Source organism: Solanum stenotomum, chromosome 3 (genome assembly GCF_019186545.1).
Source record: "Solanum stenotomum isolate F172 chromosome 3, ASM1918654v1, whole genome shotgun sequence".
NCBI classification, from domain to species: Eukaryota; Viridiplantae; Streptophyta; class Magnoliopsida; order Solanales; family Solanaceae; genus Solanum; species Solanum stenotomum.
Genome location: NC_064284.1, coordinates 64,118,714 through 64,143,313, shown reverse-complemented (window position 1 = coordinate 64,143,313; position 24,600 = coordinate 64,118,714). Strand labels below are relative to the sequence as shown.

The window sequence follows — 24,600 nt, the reverse complement described above, 5'->3', positions numbered from 1 at the left end:
AAGTTCATTAGGAGTTGAGATTCTGGAGGTACTTGCAAGGTTGGGAGGTCACATAGTTCCAGACTACGATGGAGTTGCTTAAAAAAACAAAGTACGTCACATGGCAACCATGAGTCATGACGTACTTTTGGTTAAGTCCTATTATGGGAATCTTTTGAATAGGAAGGAGTCTATTATTCCATATCTCGGGGTGTGGATTGCAAGATATGGTAACACCACAAGAAATGGAAAAATAGACTCCTTCCATAGCTTGTGTTGTGGATCTTAACACACTATTTTGTTGTTGTTATTGTTTCTTTCTTGTAGACGTTATACTGCTTTCTTATTAACTGCTATGCTTTCTTCTTCTTTTATTTGGGTTTGATGCACTCGAGCTGAGGGTATTTCAAAAACAGCCTCTCTACTTCCACGAAGTAGTAGTAAGGTCTGTGTACATTCTACCCTCCCTAGACCTCACTTAGTGGGATTTCATTGGGTATGTTGTTGTTGCAATGTGGATCCCCAAAGTACCGAGAAAGGTGTGTTTTTTCCACTTGCTAGTTGTGAAAGGGGTAATATTGATGGCTGAGAACTTAAGGAAGAGGAGGCTTACATGTGTCGGTTGGTGTTAAATGTGCGAAAATTTGGGTGAAGATGTCAATCTCCTCCTTTTACATTGCCCAATGGCGTTAGTTTGTGGTGGGAGTTACTGTATTGGTTTGTCTTCAATGGGTGATGCCAGGCACAGTCAAAGAAATACTGTTTGGCTGGACTTTTCGAGGGCGGGATAGAAGACACAGGGCGTGGGATGTGGCTCCACTTGCATTTATGTGGACTTTTTGAAGAAGAGCTTTTAACAGTATAGCAAAGGGGCATCAACATAGCCTCTAGATGCTTACTATGCGAAGAGGCACTGGAAACCAACAAACATTTGCATTGCGAAGTAACAACACCAGTATGGGCTTTCTTCTTCAATTTAGCTAGCCTAAACTAGTGTATGCCAGAATACACAGCAGACTTATTGAGCTGTTGGATCAGAAAGGGGGGCAGCAAGAGTCAAAAGAAGTGGTGGAGGATAGTACTTGCTTGTATCTGGTGGAATATTTGGAAGGGAAAGGAATCAGAGGATTTTTGAAGGAAAAGAATGCTCAATACAGAAGTTAAATGGAAAGTAAGTATTTCCTTAGGTTTTTGGTGTAAAGAATAAAATATAGAAGAGGAAATCCAATTAGTGGATTTCATAGGTTCTTTGTAATGTAAGTTCTGTTTCTTTTTTCTTCTTTTTTTCTCTCTCTTCTCTGTTAATACTTTTTGGAAGTGGCCAGAATAGCCCTTAATGCTGAGGTAAGTTACCAGTTTCAAAAAAAAGTATAGCGAAGGACTATGTACACCTAAAGAATAGCTTTGTATCCTTGATTTCTTTTGGTACACCCATGAGGTTACATTAGTTAGGTATAGAAGATCAGGTGTTGCTCCTAGGAAGTCATTTTTTGTAAGATTTTTTGCTTTTTGGTATACTTCTTGTTATGTAGGTATTTTTTTTTAAACTGGTAATGTTGTATTCTTCGGCATATAATGCTGGCAACCTTCAAAAGAGAAACAGGGAGAAAGGGGAAGGAAACTACTTACAATGACCCTAACAGATCTACTAATTCTTATAAATCTATGTCGATCTTTTAACACCAAAAACTACTTACAATTCTAATTCTTGTATGTGGGTATTTTATGCCCTTTGCTTATAAAAGAATTTATGACCTGACTAAGAAGAATGAGTTGTAGTTGATTCTTCATTGAAACAAGTTAGTTTAAACAATCACCAACGTAATATTACTGAGATATTCAACCACTTGATGAGTACTCAAGAGTGGAGCAGGATTATAAGTCGGAAACTATGAAACCAAAATTGATGTAGTAACCTGCCAGTCCTGTAGATTCCTTCTAATTCCAAGTCCAATAAACTCCTCTTGTAATCCTGGATGTTTTTTACTACAATCTCCTTTTACTTTTAGATGGACCTTCATAGGGTGGAAGAGAAGACACCGGGCATGGGTTGTTGCTCCACTAGCAATTGTGTGGACTGCGTGGAGAGAGAAATAGGAGAATTTTTGATAGCATACATCTAAGGAATAGCCATTTGTTCCTGATTTCCTTTTGGTGCACCCATGAGGTCCTTATATGTATAGAAGATTGGGTATACTCCTTATACGCGGGTGTTTTATGCCCTTTGTTTATAAAATCTTATTACTTGATAAAAAAAATAGTTTCCTTTTGGCATGAAATAGCAACCCAGTGTAATCTCAAATGGAGGATGGTGTGTACGACTGTAGGCATACCTTACCCCTCCTTGTGAAGGTAGAGAGGTTGTTTCTGATAGACCTTTGACTCAAGTAAACCAAATTAAAGCATGTATGAAAAGGGAATACATTACGAAGAAGTCATGATGAAATTAATGAATAAAAGAACAAAGGCAATAACAAATAATACGATGTGCCAACAACAAATTAGACGACACTCGATTACTTACTAACCTACTACCCTAATGCTCGACCTCCATATCCTCTATGTAGGGTCATGTCCTCGGTAAGCTGCAGGTGTGCCATTTCTTGTCTAATCACCTCTCTCCAATGTTTTTTCGGCCTACCTCTACCTCTCCTCACCTCACCTCTCCTCACCTCAGACCTGTCATGGGATTCTGTAAACGTTTGATAATGTAAGCCTCACCGTTTTTTCTCCATCCGCCTATGACTACATTTTTTTGTCATAGTTTTCTTTAATCATGTTTAGTTCCTCTTATTCATAACGTCTTGTCATATAACTGTTTTTTGTGTCTATTATGCGTTTCCTGCACTTCATGTATTTCAAAATGTTAATTTATAATGCGCTTTTCTTCATTAAAATCCATGATTTAACTGCGCTTTGTGCTTAGGCTTAAAGCTAACTGTAACAAGGAGATTCAAGTTAAATGTAAGTGGCCCTCTCACGCTCTAAAACTAGAAACTAAAAGAAGAGATTTCCTGTTAATAATTATTTTGATATCACTGACTTGAGTGCGTATTCTCTTTACAGTTTCAGTAGCAGATTGAAAATGAGAAGTACCATTTGTGTTAGTTGAGGTAATTGGAAACACTGCTGCCTGCAAAGTGCTCAGCGTATCACACTTAGGACTGTGTCCACTTCTGCTTTCAGTGTATATGCTGCTTCTTTAATCTGTCTTCTGGTTTGGTGCTCCTATTCCTCACTCTTCTGTTCTTTTATATCGCCGTGTTCTTCTCTTTTATCTGTTTCCACATCACCTATGTTCTATTCTTTAGACTCGTGAATCTTCTGCTTCTTCATCTGTTTTACTCATCTCTTCTATATGCTAAAATGCTCAATTTTTAATTTTACAACAGTTTTGGGAAGCCCAATCATAGAACTTACTTGCTGGAATCTATTGTCTAGTTGGTGATTCTGAAACTTAGAAGCTGTCACTGTCTGATTTCTAGTCTATCCGTTGCCGGCTCGCAATGCTTTTACTTGACATACCAAACCATCTCACCTGTTCTGCTCTGGTCTAACAAGCCATGCAATCATTAATTTCAGAGAGGCTTAATACATAGTCTACCCCCGAGTTTTTTTTGAAAATGGTAATGTTGTATTTTTCAGCATTAAGGATATGCTGGTGACCTTCAAAAAACAGAGGGGAACAAAAGAAGAGAAAAAAATACTTACAAATTACAAGGATCCTAATAATTCTACAATTTGTTCTGTTTGCTCTAAACCTTTCTCTTTACACCAAAAATAAAAAAATACAATACAATTTTACCCTCGAGGTTCATACTCCTTGATCACTGGAGTCGTTACACACCAAATCTTTCAAAAATGTGTCTAATACGCCATTTTTAGCTATGTGGCACTTGTGTGGTCTGCACACGAGGCGAGTAATGCAAAAAACTGGTATCTGAAGCTTTATATGGACAAACTATTCTACTTTTTCTTGAATCATTTCGTTTTCCCCATCCCTTATTTCTCCATCTTCCCTTCCTTTTACCTCTCCGGCTTCTACAAGTTCACCCTACTCCTCCATAAAGAACTCTTGCTACACTTGCTACTGGGTTTGACATAATTCTGATGAAAAAAATCATTTGATGGGTAAGAAATTGAGGTAGAGAAAAGTGGTTAATGGTGACTAAAGACGGTGGCGGAGATGAAATGGTTCTGGGTTAATTTTTTTTTGCGATTAGGGCTCTGACTTCTGAGGGCAGTCTGGTGGTTGCGATTGCTGTAGTGAAGGCAGCCTGGCCATGGTAGCAATAAAGGCTGATTGCAGGTTGCATCATGTAAAGTTCATTATAGAATTCTCCACTTTGAATCGTAAAACAAGTCTTCGAACTTCTCATATGAAGCATGAAACAAACTTCAAATTTGTATGTATTAGATACTGGAAGCTTAAGAAGGTAAATGAGAAAGAAAGGAAATTGCTATTGATAATAGATTGTGCAAGAATCTTAAACACAAATTACAACCAAGAATTAAGAAATTTGTCCATATGGAGTGGACAAAATTCCCAGAAACTGATATTCAAATATTTACTCAATCCTACCTAAAAATAATCCTAACCAGATATTTATAGGAAACATATTGTCTACAACAAACTACTAGAAAAATTGTAAAGCCTAATCTGATAGTAGTTAATGATATTGGTAACTGCTGGAGAATATCTTAGGAGGCAGTTGCTTAATTTTGGCTGACTGTTTCCATCTGCAGTTCCAGATTCTCTATTTCCCCTTTCATGCCTTCTTTTTCTGAAATATGTCTTCAAAGGTGGGGTCGTATCAGTATGATTTCATAACAATTGGAAAACACTTAAAACAAAACACTTCTAGTTTCCGTACTTAAGCATGTTAACTTTGGCTTAAAATATTTATGGATAATGCATGCTTGTCTGCTCCAATCACACACATTTAAGATATCCAATCAAACACATTTAATACATTTACAAGCACCTTGACAGTATGCTTTTTATGAGAAAAGAACCTTGGTAAAGCCATGCTTTAACTCATCTTAAGGTCCTCCCTTTTAAGCAAAGGTAGCTTCAAAGTCAATTAATGGTCATCAAACGCTTGGAATCTACCTTGAATGCCATCACAAAGTCGACAACTACTACCACCATTAATGGCTACTATTAGGGTTCATGAGTTCTCAACTTCAAACCTTCAACATATCTCATAAATACGGGGAAATCTTAGTAACTTAGTTGGTTAGCTACCTGAACTTTCACCTTGTTGATGATGGTTTGATTCCCCACCTTGTAATCCTCCCCAATTTTCCTACCCCCCAATTTATTTATTTTTAAAAAATATCTCATAAATACTCTTAACCCTCACTAATATTTTCATTAGATGAATTGGAAAGTGGTGGAATTACTTAAATAGATTAAATCTTGAAGATCAAATTTTGGTGTGTTCTTGATCTATTTGAAGATTAATCAGAATGGGGGGTGCTACCTACGTACATGATTGATAGATAACTACGGGAAAGGGGGGGGGGGTGCTTGATTCGAGAGAGGCATGAGTGTAATTTAATCTTATGGTGTATTCATATCCAGTGATAAGGGCCTCTTTCTCATTGAGAGAAAAATCTATGGATTACAAGGCTGATCATGTTAATACTGAGTTTGTGAGTTGTGATAAACGGGTAAAGTCTGTGTACACACTACCCTCCCCGAACCCCACTCGTGGGATTACACTGGGTTTGTTGTTGTAGTAGTAGTAGTAAGTTGTAATTAACTCAAGATACCCCAAAATCTCACCTTAGCTGAGTGGAAATGATGCCTTGGTCGAATGGGGTGGAGAGAAATCATATTCATAAAAATGTGTTCATAACCCTCTCTCCTCGACCCTAGGCTGTTTAATAGTTCCAGACCTGATGGACATGCATGCTGACAGGGGCCCGGGATTGCCCATGCTCGCTAAATCCCACTGTGCTGTTTTTGGATGCATGCCTTGTTCTGTCCGCACACATGGAAGACTCTTACAAACAACCTTTAGTAAAATGCTCATAACTTTAATAGGATGACCAAATGACCAACGATTTGATGCGTTAGAAACTAGAGTTAGAGTGCTTTAATTTGATTCCTTTTCCAAAGCCTAATTCATTTTAAGTTGGGAGAGATGAACGTTTGAAGTTAAGCCTTGTGTTATTTTGTTTGGATTTTTGGCCCCTTCTGTACTTTTCAACTTCCCTTGTTCCTTAGGCTTACATTAGTCACAAAATTACTTACAGTTCATGCCAATAACCTACCAACCATGCTTTCATCATTTCGATACTCAAAACTATTCTCGGAGCTGCCTGCTGTAGTTGAATGAAGTTTAATTCAATCTTTTATGGAAGGCATAGCTAAAAAGCTCTGTTATTGTGATTATTCTCCTTCACCCTTTTCGTCATCTCAATGTTTTAATAAAGCAAAGCAAAAAAACAAGTTGCATTTTTCTAGTCTGGAGTTGAGCAGAACGTATCAAAGAAAAAGGAAAGCGGTCTTGAGCCAAACAGTGGTCCTTAAGTGCAAATGAGCGGAGCTGTTTATGTAGAAAGAGTTCATAAATTCCCTTCAGGATGGGCTCTGTGACTGTTCATGGGAAATTTTACAGATGAGTTGCAAGAACATATGACTGTCTAAGCCTCCATGTTCACGATGCGACAATGACTTATTAGTTTGCATCATGATTTTGTCTTAAAGATCCTTTCTGATTTCCAACTCATTACCTTGAAGATTCTGTGTATAGTTTACAATTATCCTCTTTACTAATATCTTGCAGTCTGTTGCCTCTGCAAATTACACATGAGTATTATTTGTGTGTATTACTCTGAACACTAATTATAGTATATGAGGTATCCCAAAAAATGGTGAAATTGTGGTATACTACGGATTATGGTGTTTGGTACTACACTGGGTATGTTGTTGTTGGTACTACTGTGGGGTTTGACATCTTTAAGTACGGATGGGTTTGGAGGTCCTTAGTGCATGTTACTCTATTATTAGCAACATAGTGCTTTGTGGGGTTTGACATCTTTATGTGCCGATGAGTTTGGAGGTCCTTAGTGCATGCTACTCTATTATTAGCAACATAGTGCTTTTGTTGTATGTGCACTTGAATTTTGTTCCTGTCACTATTTGAATGTGAATGTTAGCACTAAAGCTAGGATAGTAGATGAGGTTATCATTTCATGGGTTAGCGAATACTATGTGCTATAGCTCTTGGCTGGCAAACTGAAAAATGTGATTTTTAGAAGAGTTGATGGAGAAGACCAGAATGACTCAAATCCAGGAAATGCAATCGTATAATAACACATCCATGAAACAACACCAAATGACTCAATCCAGGAATGCTGCAACCATGGAACAACGCATCCATGGGACAAGACTACAATGACTCCATTGAGGAATAAAATGAATTCTCTTTCAGTTGATCGTGGCATGCCCTTTGCTAAGATGTGTGTTCGATCCATTTGGTATCACAACTTTCAATCGGAAATCTGTTTTTAAGTTGTTAACGTCATGTTATAAGTTGTTAACGGATTCATTTTGAGTTTTTGAATGGTGGTATAGTGTTGGACACACCAAATCATAAGTTGTTGGAACTCCTTAAAATACTAATGTGGAATACAAGTATGCTGGACTCATCTAGGAGAATTCTGAATTAAAATTGTTAAACTTGTTTACTTCATAACACATATGGTTCTGACTCTACTTCTATTTCATCCTAGCAGGAATAAGTATTGAGCCACTCCTCTTGAGGGCACACATTGTTTGCTAATTTCTCTCAGCTTGAGCACTGTTTATGTAGTTGATACAGCAGGTTGGTCTCCGAATTGACTTGTGAAAAAACCCTAGTGTCATATCTTAACATCCGTGTGGTGCCATAAACGTAGTCCATGACTACCTTTTGTGTACATTGAACGCTTGGATCAAACCCCATGGTCCCTCTTTGACACCAGAATGTCATGTCCCTAAGAAATGTTACATCCTCTTTAGTTCTTCATTGATTCTGTTATTTGCAGCAATTTGAATGACATGGAGACAGTGCTGTTGGTTTTAATAGGCATTGAGCTTTTGAAGGTTGTTCTAATGTGTTAATGTTCCAACTATCTTTAAGTTGCTATCTTATTTTTAAGTGGATAAACTTCTTGATTTGTCTATTGGAAACCGCCTCTCTATCTCTGAGGTAGGCATGAAGTCTACGTACACTCTACCCTTTCCGAACCCTACGTTCTGAGACTACACTATGTATGTTGTTGTAGCTTCTTGATTTGTCGTTGGAGATCTAGTCATTTTGCTATGTATCCTTTCTTGCTATATTATACATTCTTTACTGTCATTAGCTGTACTGTATTAAAGCAAGTTCCATAGTTGTGGACTCAAGGCCTGATGGTATCACTAAGTTATGTTGCTCGGATCCTCAAATGCGCTCTGCATCCTTGTCGGATCCTTCAAAACTGCTAACTTTTGGTCAACTCGACACAACGAACAACTTTTTTTTTGGAGGATGTGAATGACACAACCAGTGCCTTTTTTTTGGCAAATTCGACAACATTTTTGAAGGATCTGTGCAAGATGTCGTAGAGTATAGTCATTGTGTTGATATCTCTAATTTTATGCCATATCTTGAGATTATTACTCTTTATCTCGCCAACCAATTGACTATGAGTGAAGATTTTTTGGAAAGTATTTTCTTTTTATCAATTTCGTATTGGACAAGAAAGGAATTTCTTTTGTGTATGCGTGCCTCTAAAAAGTATAGTATTCGATTTAATTTTCAATATTATACAAAATTAGAAATTGATTCTTGGTGTAGTTTAACCCACATCGTCCAGCACACCAAGCTTGAAAAGGACAATTTCTAACCCTTGGTCATGTTACAAAAGTTTCAAATTTATCAAATATCAATCGATACAAATCGATTGATGATGATGCTCTATTCTTGTGATTTAGTTTTGTCTCAAATTACGTGACATCATTTAACTTTAACATTCTTTTCATTTAACTTTGACATTCTTTTCTAGATAGAGTATAAAAAAGTGCACATTAATTAAAATAAATGAAATATTGTCAAATTGACAAAAAAGAAGTGGTAAATTAAATTTCTAGTTCCAAATTAAGTATTTATCTTTAACAAATATTTATATTGAACCAATTAAATTCATTATGAATATGTAATTTCAAATCATAACTGAATAGTGGAAATATATGTAGTAATATATACAACTTGTTCTTGTATTTTTTCAAACTTGTTTTGAAATTGAATTCTTTTAGTTAATGGTATGTTGAAAATAGTCTCTTTTAGACTTCACTTTTAAAATTACGTTAAGTTATTTTATTGTATTTCACCTTGTTTAGACTTCACTTTTGAAATCACATTGAGTTATATTATTGTATTTATTAATTTGATATAAACACGTAATACAAATAAATTTCTAGAGAATCCCAAAGTAAATCCTAAATGAAGGCACGTGTTCCATTATTATATACAGCTAAATAAAAGGACAATATTTTAATCTGACAACTGACACTTGTTTAGCAACCCATAACCTACTCATCCTCTTTGGTGGGTCCCAAATTCATCCTTATCCAAAAATTGATTTACCCCATCCAAAATCCTCTTTTTTTTCCAAAATTTTTAACAATTTTTTTTATTCATAAATTTCGCATATTATATCTGATAAAGTATATTTAATTCTTTCACTTATATATAATTCAGAATTATTAATCGTTTCATTATTTACGATCACAACAATAACGATAATATACTTAGTAAAAATTATATAAATCTCATAATAATATTAAGAGCTAATTATATTTTATTTTTATTATTTTTCAAATTATAAAAAATTCTTAAAATTTTAGGATTTCATATATACCAGGAAACTTGTGGATACATAGCTCGCAGGATGTATTCGAGAGAGGATATCGATATATCTGAGAGGAAATTTTGTATTTTTTTTAAATGGTAGATAATTTTAAAGATTATGATAAAAATAAAATGTGTATTTATATAATCTTTTCATATACATAGCTAATGAGTGAACTAATTTATTTAATTTTATATAAATTTAAGTGTTTACTTATATAAGTTCAAAATTAAAAATATACTATCAACTAATGTCAAGTTAACGGATACTTTTATGTATTATACTCTTGATCAATTATATGTTTGGTTAAATTATCATGTCTCTGTATTTAAAGGTAAACAATATATTTCTTGCGCAAAAAGATAAAAAAGTACACATTTTAAATAATTTAAAATTAAATATGATAAGTCAACGGTATTTATTATCCACTTATCCGATTAATTCAGATCATCGTGTAATAACTAAAGATTAGGCGATATATTAGCACCAAAGCTCTATAAATTTAACCCAATTTTTTTTTTCCATTTATTGTTTTGGTATTATTTATTTATTTTTTTAATAATAAAGTAAGAGTTAAAAAATATTGAAGCAAAAAGATGGTTCTAGATGGTTGGGATGATGTTATGGCTGGGCCTCGTCCTACTAATAGATTTCTAAAGGACCTCTCTATCAACACTTCTGGTAATCACTTTTTATATTACCTCCATAATGATGGTATTTAATTTTATTATATTTATTAAAAAGTTATTTCATTAGAAGTTTTAGATTCGAGTTCTTGTTTTAATTTTTTTTTTCTAATAGTTTCTTAATGGTTTGTATGCTTTGAGAGACTACAATGAAGATATTGAATAACAAATGAGACATTCAATGTTGAAATACTTTATTCTATCAGACTTCAATTCTTAATTTAATATGTTATTATTAATAGAGATTGTGGTGGGGTGATATCTGTATTCCTAATTAGAGATTATATGTTTGAATTATGAATATATCAAAAAATCTTGTTAAAAATGTTAATACTAAAAAGTAGATCTTTCCGTATAAATTTAAATTAATCAAGATGAATAAAAAAATAAAATTATGAATTCAAATGAACTTGTAATTAAAAGGCTATTTTTACCGCGAATTTTCATCAATCTGGAAAATTTAAGAAAGGGAAAAAAAATTCCATAAACTATAAGATAAATATCCACTACTAATATATAAGAGGGACTAAGCACACACGTCTCGATCGATCGACGTGTGTGCTTCCTGGAAATAAAATTTAAGTTTGAGGATAATTTAGTTATTTTAGTTTTATTGTGATTGCTTGCATATTAAAACTTTCAAAATATCACATGTGCCACATATATTATTTTTTAAAAAATTTAAAATATTGTAAAATTAAAACAAATAATAATAATATATATATATTAGGCCTGCACTTGTCCATGCTTTTGTGTCTTATACAAAATTTACAAAAAAAAAAAGAAAAAGAAGAAGATATTTTATACATATACACCAAACCAAAGCTCTTTTATTTATACTTCTACTAGGCAAACAACCATTTTTACATTTCAGAGTTAAAAAAGAAAAGAGAAAAAAGAAAAAGATGGTGTTAATTGAAAAGCTTTGGGATGATGTTATGGCTGGACCTCAACCTGATAAAGGCCTTGGCAAACTTAGAAAGTCAATTACTCTAATCCAAACTCATGGTAACCTTTTTATAATATATGATCCTTTTTTTTGTTGTTGCTATATTTATAAACTAAATTAGAACACTCTTGTTTAATTATGATAACTATATAAATTAGTGTTATTTCACAAGTGAGATTTGAAAAACGTGATGTATGTGAATTTTATTTTTATGTTGTATAGGTAGATTGACAAGTAGAAAGACTGTTTTTTTTGATAGATCGACAAGATTCCATACTTTTTTTTTCTATAATATATGATCTTTTGTTGTTGTTATATTTATTCACTAAATTAGAACACACTTGTTTATGATAACAATATATTATATATTAGTTATTTCATAAATGAAGTCGGAGAAGGATATTTTGTGTATAGATTTTACTTCTATGTTGTATAAGTAGATTATACAAGTAAAAAGTTGCTTTTTTATAGATCGATAAGACTCATACTATCTTGTATCTAATATATGACCATCTATTTTTTTTTTTTTTGGTTGTTGTTGTTATGTTTATGCACTAAACTAGAACAATCTTGTTTATTGATAACAATATATCGATGTTAACTAATAAGTGGGGTCTGTGAAATTTTATTTAATTTCTGTATTGTATATAGGTAGATTGAATAGATCAAGAGATTGTTTTCAATAGATCGTGGATAAGATTTATGGTATTTTTTTTATAAAATATGATCATTTTTTGGTTATATATATGCAATAAATTATGCAATATTCTATTCAGAGGCGTATCCAGGAGGGGGTCACCGGGTTCACGTGAAACCATGCTCCCCTCCTGAATTCATATTTAGTAGTGTTATATTTTTAAAAATATATGTAAACACAGATGTGTGAACCCACACTTAAGTATCATATAATGTTGTGCGATGATGATTGGGTGCACCTCTGAGGCTAGAAATTTGAATCTTTCATTTATCTTGTTTTATTTTCTTTCTAAAATTGGGTAACACCTCTCTAAGTGGTTTGGATAGATAAAAAATAATTTTTGACCTATAATTTTAAAATTTGAATGATTTTCAGTGATAAGAACCTAAATGTTAAACTGATCAAAATCTATTTCTTAGTCCATCTTTTCGTAATAGTGCACCCATCATCTCAAAATCCTGGATACGCCTCTGATTCTATTATAGAGATCTAGTAGAAATCACAAATAAATTTTATTTTTATTTTTGTTCTTTTTCTTTAATATTCATTGGGTAATGATTTTAGGCGGGGAAGGAGGAGAAGGAGCAAGCAAGAGCTACCAAAGGTCTCTGTCTATGCCGGGCTCGGGCTTGTCGAGCCCGGGGACACCGGGAACCCCAGTGACCCCAAACACTTACTCGCCAACGGCGCGTAAAGATAATGTGTGGAGGAGCGTGTTCAATCCGGGGAGCAACATTGCCACCAAGAGAATTGGTGCTGAAGTCTTTGACAAACCGTCTCACCCCAATGCTCCCACTGTTTATGATTGGTACGTCCTTTTACCCCTCAAAAAAAAATAAATCAATAATCAATTTGTAACTGTAGTTGAATGAGGTTTTTTTTCGTCTCACAAGTAGTTGAAATTCAAATCTTACAAAAGGTCCACATACTTTGGGTCCTATATATTTGTGAGATGAAAAAAAGATCCCGCGCAAATATTATTAGTTTGTGAATTGTGACACATAAATCATAAAAAATACATAAGAATAATAAACAAGATGAATTTATGCTTGATGTAATGACAATTTATTTTTAAATGATAGTGTAAAGTTGATTTTTAACAATAGGTAATTCCTTGTAACGAGTTTGATATGATAACTTGAAAAATAGAATAATAATTTACTATATAATTAAATTTCTTAACACAAAAAATCATAAATAGATATTATTAAACAATCTTATAATCTAGTGGTATCAGTTAGTAGGGGAACTTAATAATTTGATATTAACGTACGAGTTTCTTGTGACGAGTTTGATATGATAACTTGAAAAATAGAATAATAATTTACTATATAATTTAAATTTCTTTAACACAAAAAATCATAGAGAGATATTATTAAACAACCTTATAATTTAGTGGTATCAGTAGGGGAACTTAATAATTTCAATTAAATTCCTTTATTGATTTAATGGCAGGCTCTACAGTGGGGATACCCGATCCAAGCATCAGTGAAATGAAAGAATAAAAGATTTTGGATCGTGACAGAGCGGTATCTGAATAATGTTACATGTAAATAACGTATTTTCCCTTTTAATGTACGAGTTGCTATGCTACAGAAACATGGAGATTAATTAGTGGATGTTAGTCCTATGTTTTCTGTTAATGCATTATTATAAGTATTAATTAACTAGTACTAAAGTATGTGTAATTAGGTTTTGATGAAAGCTAACTTGAGTATATTCAGTGGCTTTCTAGCTACTGCTACTACTATTATATCCATTAGTAGTACTATAATAATTAAAAAAAACTATAATGTTGTTTTGCTATGTATTTTGAAATAATAATAATAATAAGTTTGTTGTGTATATTTTTTTTTAATGGTAAAGTGATTATCTATTTCTGTTTATATTCGAATTCGATAGATAATGATGATAAAATTAGCTTAGCTTAGTTATTAGTTAGTTGACTGTGCACTGTTCATTCACATAGTTAGTTAGTTAGTTAGGAATTTACAAGTTTGTAATTTCACAGTTAGTTGAGTTTGTTAGGATTGTTAGACTTTTATCAGTGTGTATATATACACACATACATTGTATTGATTAAAGCAAGTTTTTCATTCTAAGTAATATCTTTTCTTACCTCTCTGATTGTTGGTGAGAGCTCAACCTCCATTAATGGAGGATGGTAATTGCTTCCCAGCTTATACTGCTGGTTTCGCCATGGTATCAGAGCTAGGAGATTCCAGTTTCTCTCTCTCGTCGTGAGTACTGAACTGAGTTTGATTTGCCCTTATTTTCGTTATCATCTTCTTCTTCCTATTTTTCTATGAACGATCTTACTATCGTTCTTATGTTTTTGATTTGAGTTTGCTCATTACGAGTTCTTCTTCTTCCTGTTTCTTTCTCTGGACGATCTCACTATCGGTCCTCTGTTTTGATTCGAATTAGCTCACTGTGAGTTCACTTTCACAATTCTACTGTAATCGCATTCTTCCTCACAATCATCTTCATCTTCTTCCATGGGTGATGCTCCAGTTGATGCGACTGCCACCAACACTTCAACTCGATTAGATTTCAATAGTCCCTTCTATCTGCATCCCTCAGAAAATGCAGGTTCTACTTTACTTCCTGCTGTTTTTTATGGAACTAGCTACAGATCATGGAGACGAGCAGTTCTTAGGGCCTTAACTGTTAAAAGTAAAACTGGATTCATCAATGGCAAAATTGTGAAACCAAATCCTGCAGATCCAACCTTCATGCAGTGGGAAAGGTGTGATGATATGGTGACCTCTTGGATCCTAAATTCTCTCTCTCCAGATCTGCGAGATAGCTTGCAATACATTAACAATGCCAATGAACTTTGGGAGGAATTAGAGGATAGATATGACCAGACTAATGGCTGTAAACTCTATCAACTGCAGAAAGAAATAAATGACCTTGTGCAGGGCACTCTGGATGTCACTGGTTACTATACTAAGATGAAGAAATTGTGGGAGGAAATGAATACCATTGATGTTAATTCCCAGTGTAGTTGTGTGTGTATTTGTGGGGGAAAAACCAAAATGCATAAGGTTGAGTAGGATAGAAGACATACATTTTTTGATGGGCCTAAATGAGATGTACACTCCTGTATGAGGGAACATTCTCATGATGTTCAATTTGCCTACTATGGCTCAAACTTTTGCTATTTTGTCACAAGAGGAAAGACAGAGGGAAATGAAGCCCCTCAGTCACATGGCTTTGGAATCCACCTAACTAAATGCTTTTGTGTCACCTTAACACAATGCAGGTCCCAAAGGTTTTAATACAAACTATAGTTCTTATAGAGGAGGTACAGGAAGAGGTGCAGGCAGTTCCAATACCAACACTTTTAGGGGAAATTCTAGCACCGGCAACAGATCAAATCTGTTCTGTGAATACTGCAAACGAACTGGGCACACCAGAGACAGGTGCTACAAGCTCCATGGTTATCCAGCCAACACAAGAACCCCAAGAGGAAGAGGTACAAGATCTGCAGCAAATGTGCATACTTCTGAGGATGATGGAAGTCAATGTGAGGAAAATTCTTAGCAGGGAAGGCAAGTGCCATTGAATCTGTCCAAATGCCAGTATGAACATCTACTCAACCTACTTGGGACCCTACAGGTTGGAAATTGAGCTGATTGCTCAGGAAATATGTCAAGTGGAACTGGAAACCTAACATGTATACTTGCTTGCTACTCTTCTATTACTAAGATAGGTGATTTGTCATGTAAATGTGATAGATTGACTACTGGCTCTTGGATTATAGATTTAGGAGCATCTTACCACATGACCTACACAAAAGACAATCTTACAACCTTAGAACACTACCTTATCCTTTCTTAATCACCTTACCTAATGGATACAAAGTTAAAGTGACTGAAATTGGTGATGTTTGTTTGAATTCAACACTGACTCTGTACAAAGTATTGTTTATACCTAGCTTCAAGTTCAATTTAATATCAGTTCAATGCTTAACTGTTCAACTCAAAGGAATAATTAGCTTTAACAATTTTTCTTGCTTACTACAGGGCCCTTCTCTGAAGAGCCCTCTAGCACTTGGTAAGGCAAGGAATGGTTTGTATTTTTTCTGTCCAAAATGTCATAGTTATCTACCTACAAATGGTAATGCTGTTCCTCTTGAAAGATGTCAACCTGTTTCTCTTTTTAACTACTGTAAGAAAGTTTCAGTTGGAAATGAATGTACAGCTTCATCACCAAATGTAAGATACTCTCATGAAATCAATTAAGAAGCTTGTTCTATTGATCCTGTTTCATGTTCAGCTGTTAATTCTTTTCTTGATATTAATCCTACTCATAGTAATGACACTGAATTCTTATGGCATGCTAGATTAGGCCATGTGCCTTTTGTAAAGATGAGGAGCATATCTACCATTCCTTTAAAATTTTCCAACAAACAACCTTTTATTTGTACAATATGTCCTATGGCCAGACAAACTAGAATGCCATTCCCCGAAAGTATAACTGCAACTAATTCAATATTTGAGTTGCTTCACATTGACTTAGGGGGACCATACCATGTACCAACACATGATGGCTATCACTACTTCTTAACCATGGTGGATGATTACAGTAGATCAACCTGGACACAACTTCTTAGGTGCAAGAGCAATGCACTCCATACTATAAAAGCCTTCATATCCCTCATAGAAAACCAGTTTCATACCAAATTGAAAACCATCAGATCTGATAATGGCCTGGAATTCTCAAGCACTGAGGCAACCTGTTTCTTTCAAGAAAAAGGCATAATATATCAAAAATCATGTCCCTACACACCACAACAAAATGGGGTGGTGGAAAGGAAACATAAGCACCTTCTTGAGACAGCAAGGGCACTTCTGTTTCAGTCAAAAATGCCCATGAGATATTGGGGGGAATGTGTCCTAATTGCCACCTATTTGATCAACAGATTGCCTACAAAGCTCCTACAAAACAAATCCCCATATGAACTGTTATACCATAAGAAACCAACCTATTCTCACCTTAGAAGTTTTGGATGCCTTTGTTTCCCAACTACCTTAAAAACCCATAAGGACAAATTTGAACCAAGAACAACACCCCACATTTTCATTGGATACTCTTTTAATACAAAAGGTTACAAGGTCTTAAATTTGGCCACCAAGAAAATTCATGTGTCTAGAGATGTCCTTTTCCATGAAACTATTTTTCCTTTTGTTATTTCTCCTGTTGGTTCCAGTTTTAGTTCTGTCTTACAGTTCCTTATACATCATTCTGATAAGTTGTCTCACATGTTTAGTAAAACAAATAACTTTGTTGATGATGAAATGTTGAATTCTCACACATTGGTTGAAGTCACTAGTGATCATGTTCCCATACCTGAAAATGCACCTGTCACTGAACTTACAACCCTTATACCTCCTGCTGGACCAAATGTATCTGCACCTGAAATTGCACCTGTCACTGAACCTACAACCCTTATACCTCCTGCTGGACCAAATGTATCTGCCCTTGGTTATGCTCCTTTTGCACCTAGAAGAACAACTAGGTCTCTTCACCCCCCAAGCTACTTGAAAGATTACACCTACTCATTACCCAACCTACATCCTTCTCCACCCATAACTGATGTTTCTAATCTTCAACACTCACTCACATAATTCATATCTCACCCTGCTCATGTCTGTTTCACTACATTATAGCCTGATAGTCAACAGTTAATTCATAATGTTTCACATGATATTGAACCTTCATCTTATGAAGAGGTAGTTTTGAATCCTGCTTGGCAAGTAGCAATGACACAGGAATTTGATGCCTTGTATGCAAATGATACTTGGGAGCTAGTTAAATTGCCCAAAGGAAAGAATGTTATTGGGTGTATAAGATTAAATACAAGGAAGATGGTAGCATAGAAAGGTTCAAGGCTAGGATAGTGGTGAAAGGGTACACTCAACAAGCTGGAATAGACTACAATGAAACATTCTCACCTGTGGTAAAGATGACCACAGTCAGGACTTTGATTTCTTTGGCAGTTAAGAAGGGTTGGAACCTGTACCAATTGGATGTCAATAATGCCTTCTTCCATGGTGATTTGAATGAGAAAGTATACATGACATTACCACCAGGCCTGGCAATGGACAGTAGTGACATAGTTTGCAAATTAAAGAAGTCATTATATGGTTTAAAACAAGCCAGCAGACAATGGTATGACAAGCTGGCCAACAGTCTCTGCTCAAAGGGTTACACTCATTCAGACAGTGATTATTTCCTATTTTATAAGAGGAATGGAAGCTCCCTGGTATTTGTGGCAGTATATGTTGATGATATTATCCTAACTGGTACTGACATAAATGAGATTGATTCTTTGAAAGCTTTCATACATGAAAAGTTCATAATAAAAGACTTAGGAAGACTGCATTACTTCCTTGGTTTGGAAATATTGTACAGAAAGGATGGTATTCTCATCTCACAGAGAAAATTCACTCTTGATCTCTTGAAGGAGTTTGATTCTCTGCATTATAAGTCCACTACCTCACCGTTGGACTCCACTGGAAAATTGAAGCTCACAGAAGGCACACTTTTGTCAGATCCTACTCACTACAAAAAGCTAGTAGGCAAGCTCAATTTTCTTACCAACACAAGAATGGACATAACATATAGTGTCCAGCACCTTAGTCAATTCATGCAATCTCCTAGAGAGCCTCATATGAAGGCAGCCTATCATGTGCTTAGATATCTACAACAGGACCCCACTTTAGGAGTTTTCATCTCTAACAACTCTGACCTCACCATCAGTGCTTATTGTGACTCAGATTGGGCCTCTTGTCCTGATTCAAGGAAGTCTGTGAGTGGCTATTTGGTTCTCATGGGTGATAGCCCCATTAGTTGGAAGTCTAAGAAACAACCCACAGTGCCACTATCATCAGTAGAAGCAGAGTACAGAGTTGTGAGACAAGTAGTGGGTGAAATAGTATGGCTGGAGAGGTTATTTGCTGAGCTATCAGTGAACTATTCCTTACCTATACATGTGTTTTGTGATAGTCAAGCAACAGTGCTCCTTGCTAAGAACCCAGTTTTTCATGAGAGAACTAAACATATAGAGGTGGATTGTCATTTTGTCAGAACCAAGCTGCAACAAGGATTGATCACACTTCAATACATTCCCACAGATTCACAATTGACTGATGTCTTCACTAAAGCCTTAATTGGAGTCAAACATACTAATTTATTGAGCAAGTTGTCTGTAAGTAACTCACCTCCAACTTGAAGGGGGGGGGGTGATAAGATTAGCTTAGCTTAGTTATTAGTTAGTTGACTGTGCACTGTTCATTCACATAGTTAGTTAGTTAGTTAGTTAGGAATTTACAAGTTTGTAATTTCACAGTCAGTTGAGTTTGTTAGGATTGTTAGACTTCTATCAGTGTGTGTATATACACACATACATTGTATTGATTAAAGCAAGTGTTTCATTCTCAGTAATATCTTTTCTTTCTTCTCTGATTGTTGGTGAGAGCTCAACCTCCATTAATGTAGGATGGTAATTGCTTCCCAGCTTATACTGTTGGTTTCGCCAAATGAGTTGATTGTTTTGTTGTTTGTATTATTGTACATGTTGATTTTCTTAATGGTTAGTATTTGTTGCTCTCTCCTGATTAGCGTTATTTGTTTTGATATTTTATTGTCAATTTGTCATGAAACACGAATTTATCAGTTTGGTATTTTTCATGTGTATTAGAACATGAATTGATTTTTTGAATTTAATGACGAATTATGATGGATTTATTAGGTAACTAATGGTCATCATGAATTGTAACTAACATAGTTTATTTTAATGGTCATCGTTAGTCGTAAGTAACATAATTTATTTTTGAAATTTTGAGCTCATAAAATATGATTTATGAATGTAATTGTGTTTCGTATATATTAATATATGTTATTTATTATAAATATAATCTAAATATTTATTACGTCGCGTAATTTTTTCAAAACTTATGAGGCTCTTATGTGCACGCTACATTTGTGGGCCGGCATCAAAGTTTGGGTCGGTGCAATCTGGGCCGTCTTGTTTGGTTAAGAGAAAAACACTAATCAAATATTGTTTCGATTTTAATTTAGTATAAATTATAGGAATCACATATTATAAGTATTAAATAACATCCTATCCCTTCTAGTTTTCTATTTACCAAAAATCCCTTAAAAATGATGTTTGCGGGATACATAGCGTTGTGCACTGGATACATTAGGTTTGATACATTCCACATAGCGGGATACATAGCGTTGTGCACGAGATACATTAGGTTTGATACATTCCACATAGCGGGATACATAGCGTTGTGCACAGGATACATGCGGGATACATAGCGTTTGATACATTTCACATAGCGGGATACATAGCGTCACGGGATACATAGGTAAAATAAGGGATTTTTGAAATAAGTAGGGATAAATAGATATTAAGGTAAGTAAAGGAGTGTAGTTAAGTAATTTGTCCTTTAATTTATGTGACATTGTTTGACTTGATACAATTTTTTTTTAAAAAAAGTTTAAAAATTTGTTTTAAAATATTCTTTGACTACTTATGTAACTATAAATCATTTTATTAAGGATAAAATGAGAACTTAAAGTTAAATTATTTTTAATTATAGAATGATGACATTTTTTTCTGGGATAGAATACAAAGAAAATTGTCGCATAAATTGAGACAAATAGACTAAGAATTTTGCAAATAGTTGAGAATCTTACTAGCTTAGTTTGTTGGTTACCTGAACTCCTACCTTGTTGGTGAAAGGTTGATTCCCAGGTATAGGGATGACAATATGGGAGGGGTGGGGAGGGGGGATGCACATCGGTTTAAAGCTATGAAGAGCGGGTGAGGCGAATTTAAAATTACGTGGAGCGGGTTAAAGTGGTTTTTAAAAAACTGTCGGGCGGGTCTATGTGACTTCAAACTTAATTTTAACTTTTTACATGTTATAAGAGTGATAGAGCATTATCATAATTTCTTTAAAGTTAGTTAAATATTCAAGATAATACATAAAAATGGTTCAATCAAAACTAATACAATTTCTTATATGCTTCTCATTTGACCTCTAACAAACAAATTTTTAAGTCATTATCTATTAAGTTAATACAACTTAATGGAAAAATAAATTTATTTTTATGAATTTAATTTTTAGTATCGAACATAACTAGAAAGAAAATTATTACAAAATTTATGTGGAGCGGGTCTATGTGGGACAGGTTAAAAATGAAAAAAATTATTATGTGTGGGGGATCAATTTTTTTGCGGATTAAGCTCAACCCACCCCATCCACGTTCCGCACCGCTCCATTGTTATTCCTACCCAATATAATCCCTCTTTCATTTCCTCTTTCCACCCCCACCCCCAATTTTCATTATTATTTTTTAAAAAAGTTTGCAAATAGTTTTATTGTGATCCCTCTAATATAAAAATTCCACATAAATTTGAGCCTTTAAGTTTGCAAAAATTAATTAATTTCATTGACGATATATTTCTTTTCTAGGCATAATACACAGTTTTTAGACTTAATAACTAAAACTTAATTCAACACAAATTGTCTATTATCTATCCCTTACAATGGAGACACTGTATATGGAAAACAATATATGGGTACATCTCTATTGATACATTAGTGGTGTTTTGCCCGTGCGGACCAATATTCTAATAGTAAAATAAAAAAAATTATGAATATTTAAAATTTTAAACTTTAATCGTGAATTTGAATATATAAATTGATATTTCATGAAATGTAATATATATAAATTTGAAATTACATAAAAAATATTATAAAACATAATAATTAACAGATTAAATTATTTAAAATGCATAAAAATGTACCAATAAAAAAACTTGATTAAATCTTCAAATTTTAACTCTATTACATAAATTAGAACGAAAAATACGTACAAAAAGATTGAGAAATTTTTCACTAAAATAAAACATGAAAACATTTCATTTATAAAAATACAAGATAACTATTTGGTGATAAAAATTAAAATGCAAAGCAAAAGTAGAATTGCACGTGGCACTTACAGGCAAGGCAGTAGAGACGTAAGCTTTTAAATACCAAAAATGCCCTTATGATAAAGAAAGGGTAAAACGCGTCTGTCAAATGCGATTTCTATGTAATATGTGTTTCTTTCTCGTTTGCATGCTCAAGTCTCATTATATGATAGGTTTTATAAGAGGTATAAGTAGGTCGACATGATACACATACAATTTATCGAGGACATGATTCTAGATAAAATGATATGACAAAGTCGATAATTAGGATAGAAAGGTAGTAATAGGTAATTGAGAATTATTTACTTTTTCTCGTGTTCTTCGATTTTATTGTTACCTGTTTTTTTCTTAACTTTGTTTATCATACTATTTTTTGTTGTTGACTTTTTTTCTCCACTATTTTTTATTCCATTCGTTTTAGTTTCTTTGGTTAATTTTAATTTGACATGGATATTTAAAAATAAATAAAAATAAATAAAACTTTTGAATTTTGTGATCTTAAATTGAAAATAGGTAAAATATATCAAAATATGTTTTAATTTCATAGTCTTAAACGTGCAATGTGAAGAGTTGAAATTAAAAATTATCAAAAAAGGGAAAAATGTTTTTTCCGAAATAGACTAAAAAAGAAAGTAGAAAAAAGGCATAAATTCTCCCCTATACTTATCCTGAAAAGTCAGTTATACGCTTAAACTATTATGACGACCTATTACACACCTTTACTGTTTAAAATTGAATTTAATACCACCTTGAGACGTGTAACACCACTCTCAAAGCATGTAGTGTATTACACTCAATTGTCACATAAGCACTACGTCAGCGCCACGTCATATTTTACAATTTCTTTTTGTTTGTTTATTAACTTTTTTTTTGTTAACTCTATTTTACACTAATTAATCTCTAATTAATTATTGAAATTCTCTAATAATTATATCTTTTTTATCACTAAATCCCACCCACTATCACTAAACTTTCTTTCTCTAATAATTCACTTTTAAGTAGTAAATGTGTGTAATAGGTCGTCATGATAGTTTAAGTGTGTAATTGACTTTTCGGGACAAGTTCAAGGGGGAATCTATGCCTTTTCCCAAGAAAGTAAGACGAACAAATTGAAATAGAGGAAATATATGGCATCTTCGCTATTTTTCTTTTTTCAAGAATTGATTTTAATATGATTTACTTGAGTCGAGGTTCCTTGAGAAGATGACTATTTCTTTCTTAGTTGTTTTGGGAAAAATATCTTAGCAAATTTATTTTAAATTTTATATTTTATATTCGTTAACTCTTTTACAACCACATAAATGTATATAAAAAAGATTAAACTCACAATTAAACTTCTTTTTAAAACTAATATGACCCTATGCCTCTTATATTCACTTCTATATAATATTTTGTTTTGTTAATTTTAGGGAAAAATGTCTGAAATATTATGGAAAAGACCTTTTACCCCCCTAGACTATTTAATAATGTATTTTAAAGGTACATATGTGCCCGCGTGAATATCATAAATATTGCATAATTATAAATAGTAACGTGTCCATGTGGGCACAAATATACCTTTAAAATAGACTATTAAATAGTTCAGGGAGGGTAAAAGGTCTTCCATAAAGTTTGGTATCGTAACAACAATTTCGACCAAAGTTGGAGTACATTTCAGACCCTTTTCCCAAATTTTTATAATTTATAGTATTATTTTTTTAGTAATTTATAAATACATTACATACTAAAGAAAATTTTTGGCAAAAATGACGTCGAAATTCTAGATCACCAAAAATCCATGGACAACAGCACACGAAAATCAACAAAATGGGGGGTTTACCTGCTCTGGGACCATTTGACCTTGAAAATGGGCCGATTTGGCCGTGGGGACCAACTAGATCCATAGCTAAGGTCTTAATGGACGTCTATGATAATTTTTGGTAAAATTGACGTCGGAATTCCAGAACACCAAAAATTCATGGACTATAACACACGAAAATTGGCAAAATTGGGAGTTTACCTTCTCTGGGGCTCGTTTGACCTTGAAATTGGCCCGATTTGGCCGTGGGGACCAACTGGCTACATAACTAAGGTCTTAACGGACGTCCATGAATTTTTTTGGCAAAAATGACGTCGAAATTCCAGATCACCAAAAATCCATGGACTATAACACATTAAAATTGGCAAAATGGGGGGTTTACCTGCTCTAGGATTGTTTGACTTTGATAATGGGCCGGTTTGACTGTGGGGACAAGCTGGCTCCATAGCTATGGTCTTAACGGACGTCTATAAATTTTTTTGGCAAAAATGACGTCGAAATTCTGGATAACAAAAAATCCATGAACTATAACACACGAAAATTGGTAAAATGGGGGGTTTACCTGCTCTAGGGTCATTTGACCTCGAAAATGGGCCGGTTTGG

The 24,600-nt window shown here is 33.9% G+C and overlaps 1 protein-coding gene across 2 annotated transcripts; it reads left to right on the top strand.

The window, feature by feature from the left end:
• Positions 1-10,419: 10,419 nt before the first annotated feature.
• LOC125860873 (dormancy-associated protein 1-like) lies at positions 10,420-13,967 on the top strand. 2 transcript variants are annotated; one of them, XM_049540906.1, is made up of 3 exons: positions 10,420-10,548; positions 12,764-13,007; positions 13,655-13,967. In XM_049540906.1, the coding sequence occupies exons 1-3, from the start codon at positions 10,464-10,466 to the stop codon at positions 13,689-13,691; spliced, it is 366 nt and encodes a 121-aa protein (XP_049396863.1). In that variant the 5' UTR covers positions 10,420-10,463; the 3' UTR covers positions 13,692-13,967. The 2 variants fall into 2 exon arrangements, with proteins under 2 accessions (XP_049396863.1, XP_049396862.1); XM_049540905.1 differs by lacking the exon at positions 10,420-10,548 and adding an exon at positions 11,397-11,561.
• Positions 13,968-24,600: the final 10,633 nt, after the last annotated feature.

Coding starts and splice junctions, on each gene's coding strand:
- LOC125860873 (XM_049540905.1), top strand. CDS start 11,459: ATGGTGTTAATTGAAAAGCTTTGGGATGATGTTATGGCTGGACCTCAA. Junction 11,562..12,763: donor TACTCTAATCCAAACTCATG/GTAACCTTTTTA, acceptor TAATGATTTTAG/GCGGGGAAGGAGGAGAAGGA. Junction 13,008..13,654: donor GCTCCCACTGTTTATGATTG/GTACGTCCTTTT, acceptor ATTTAATGGCAG/GCTCTACAGTGGGGATACCC.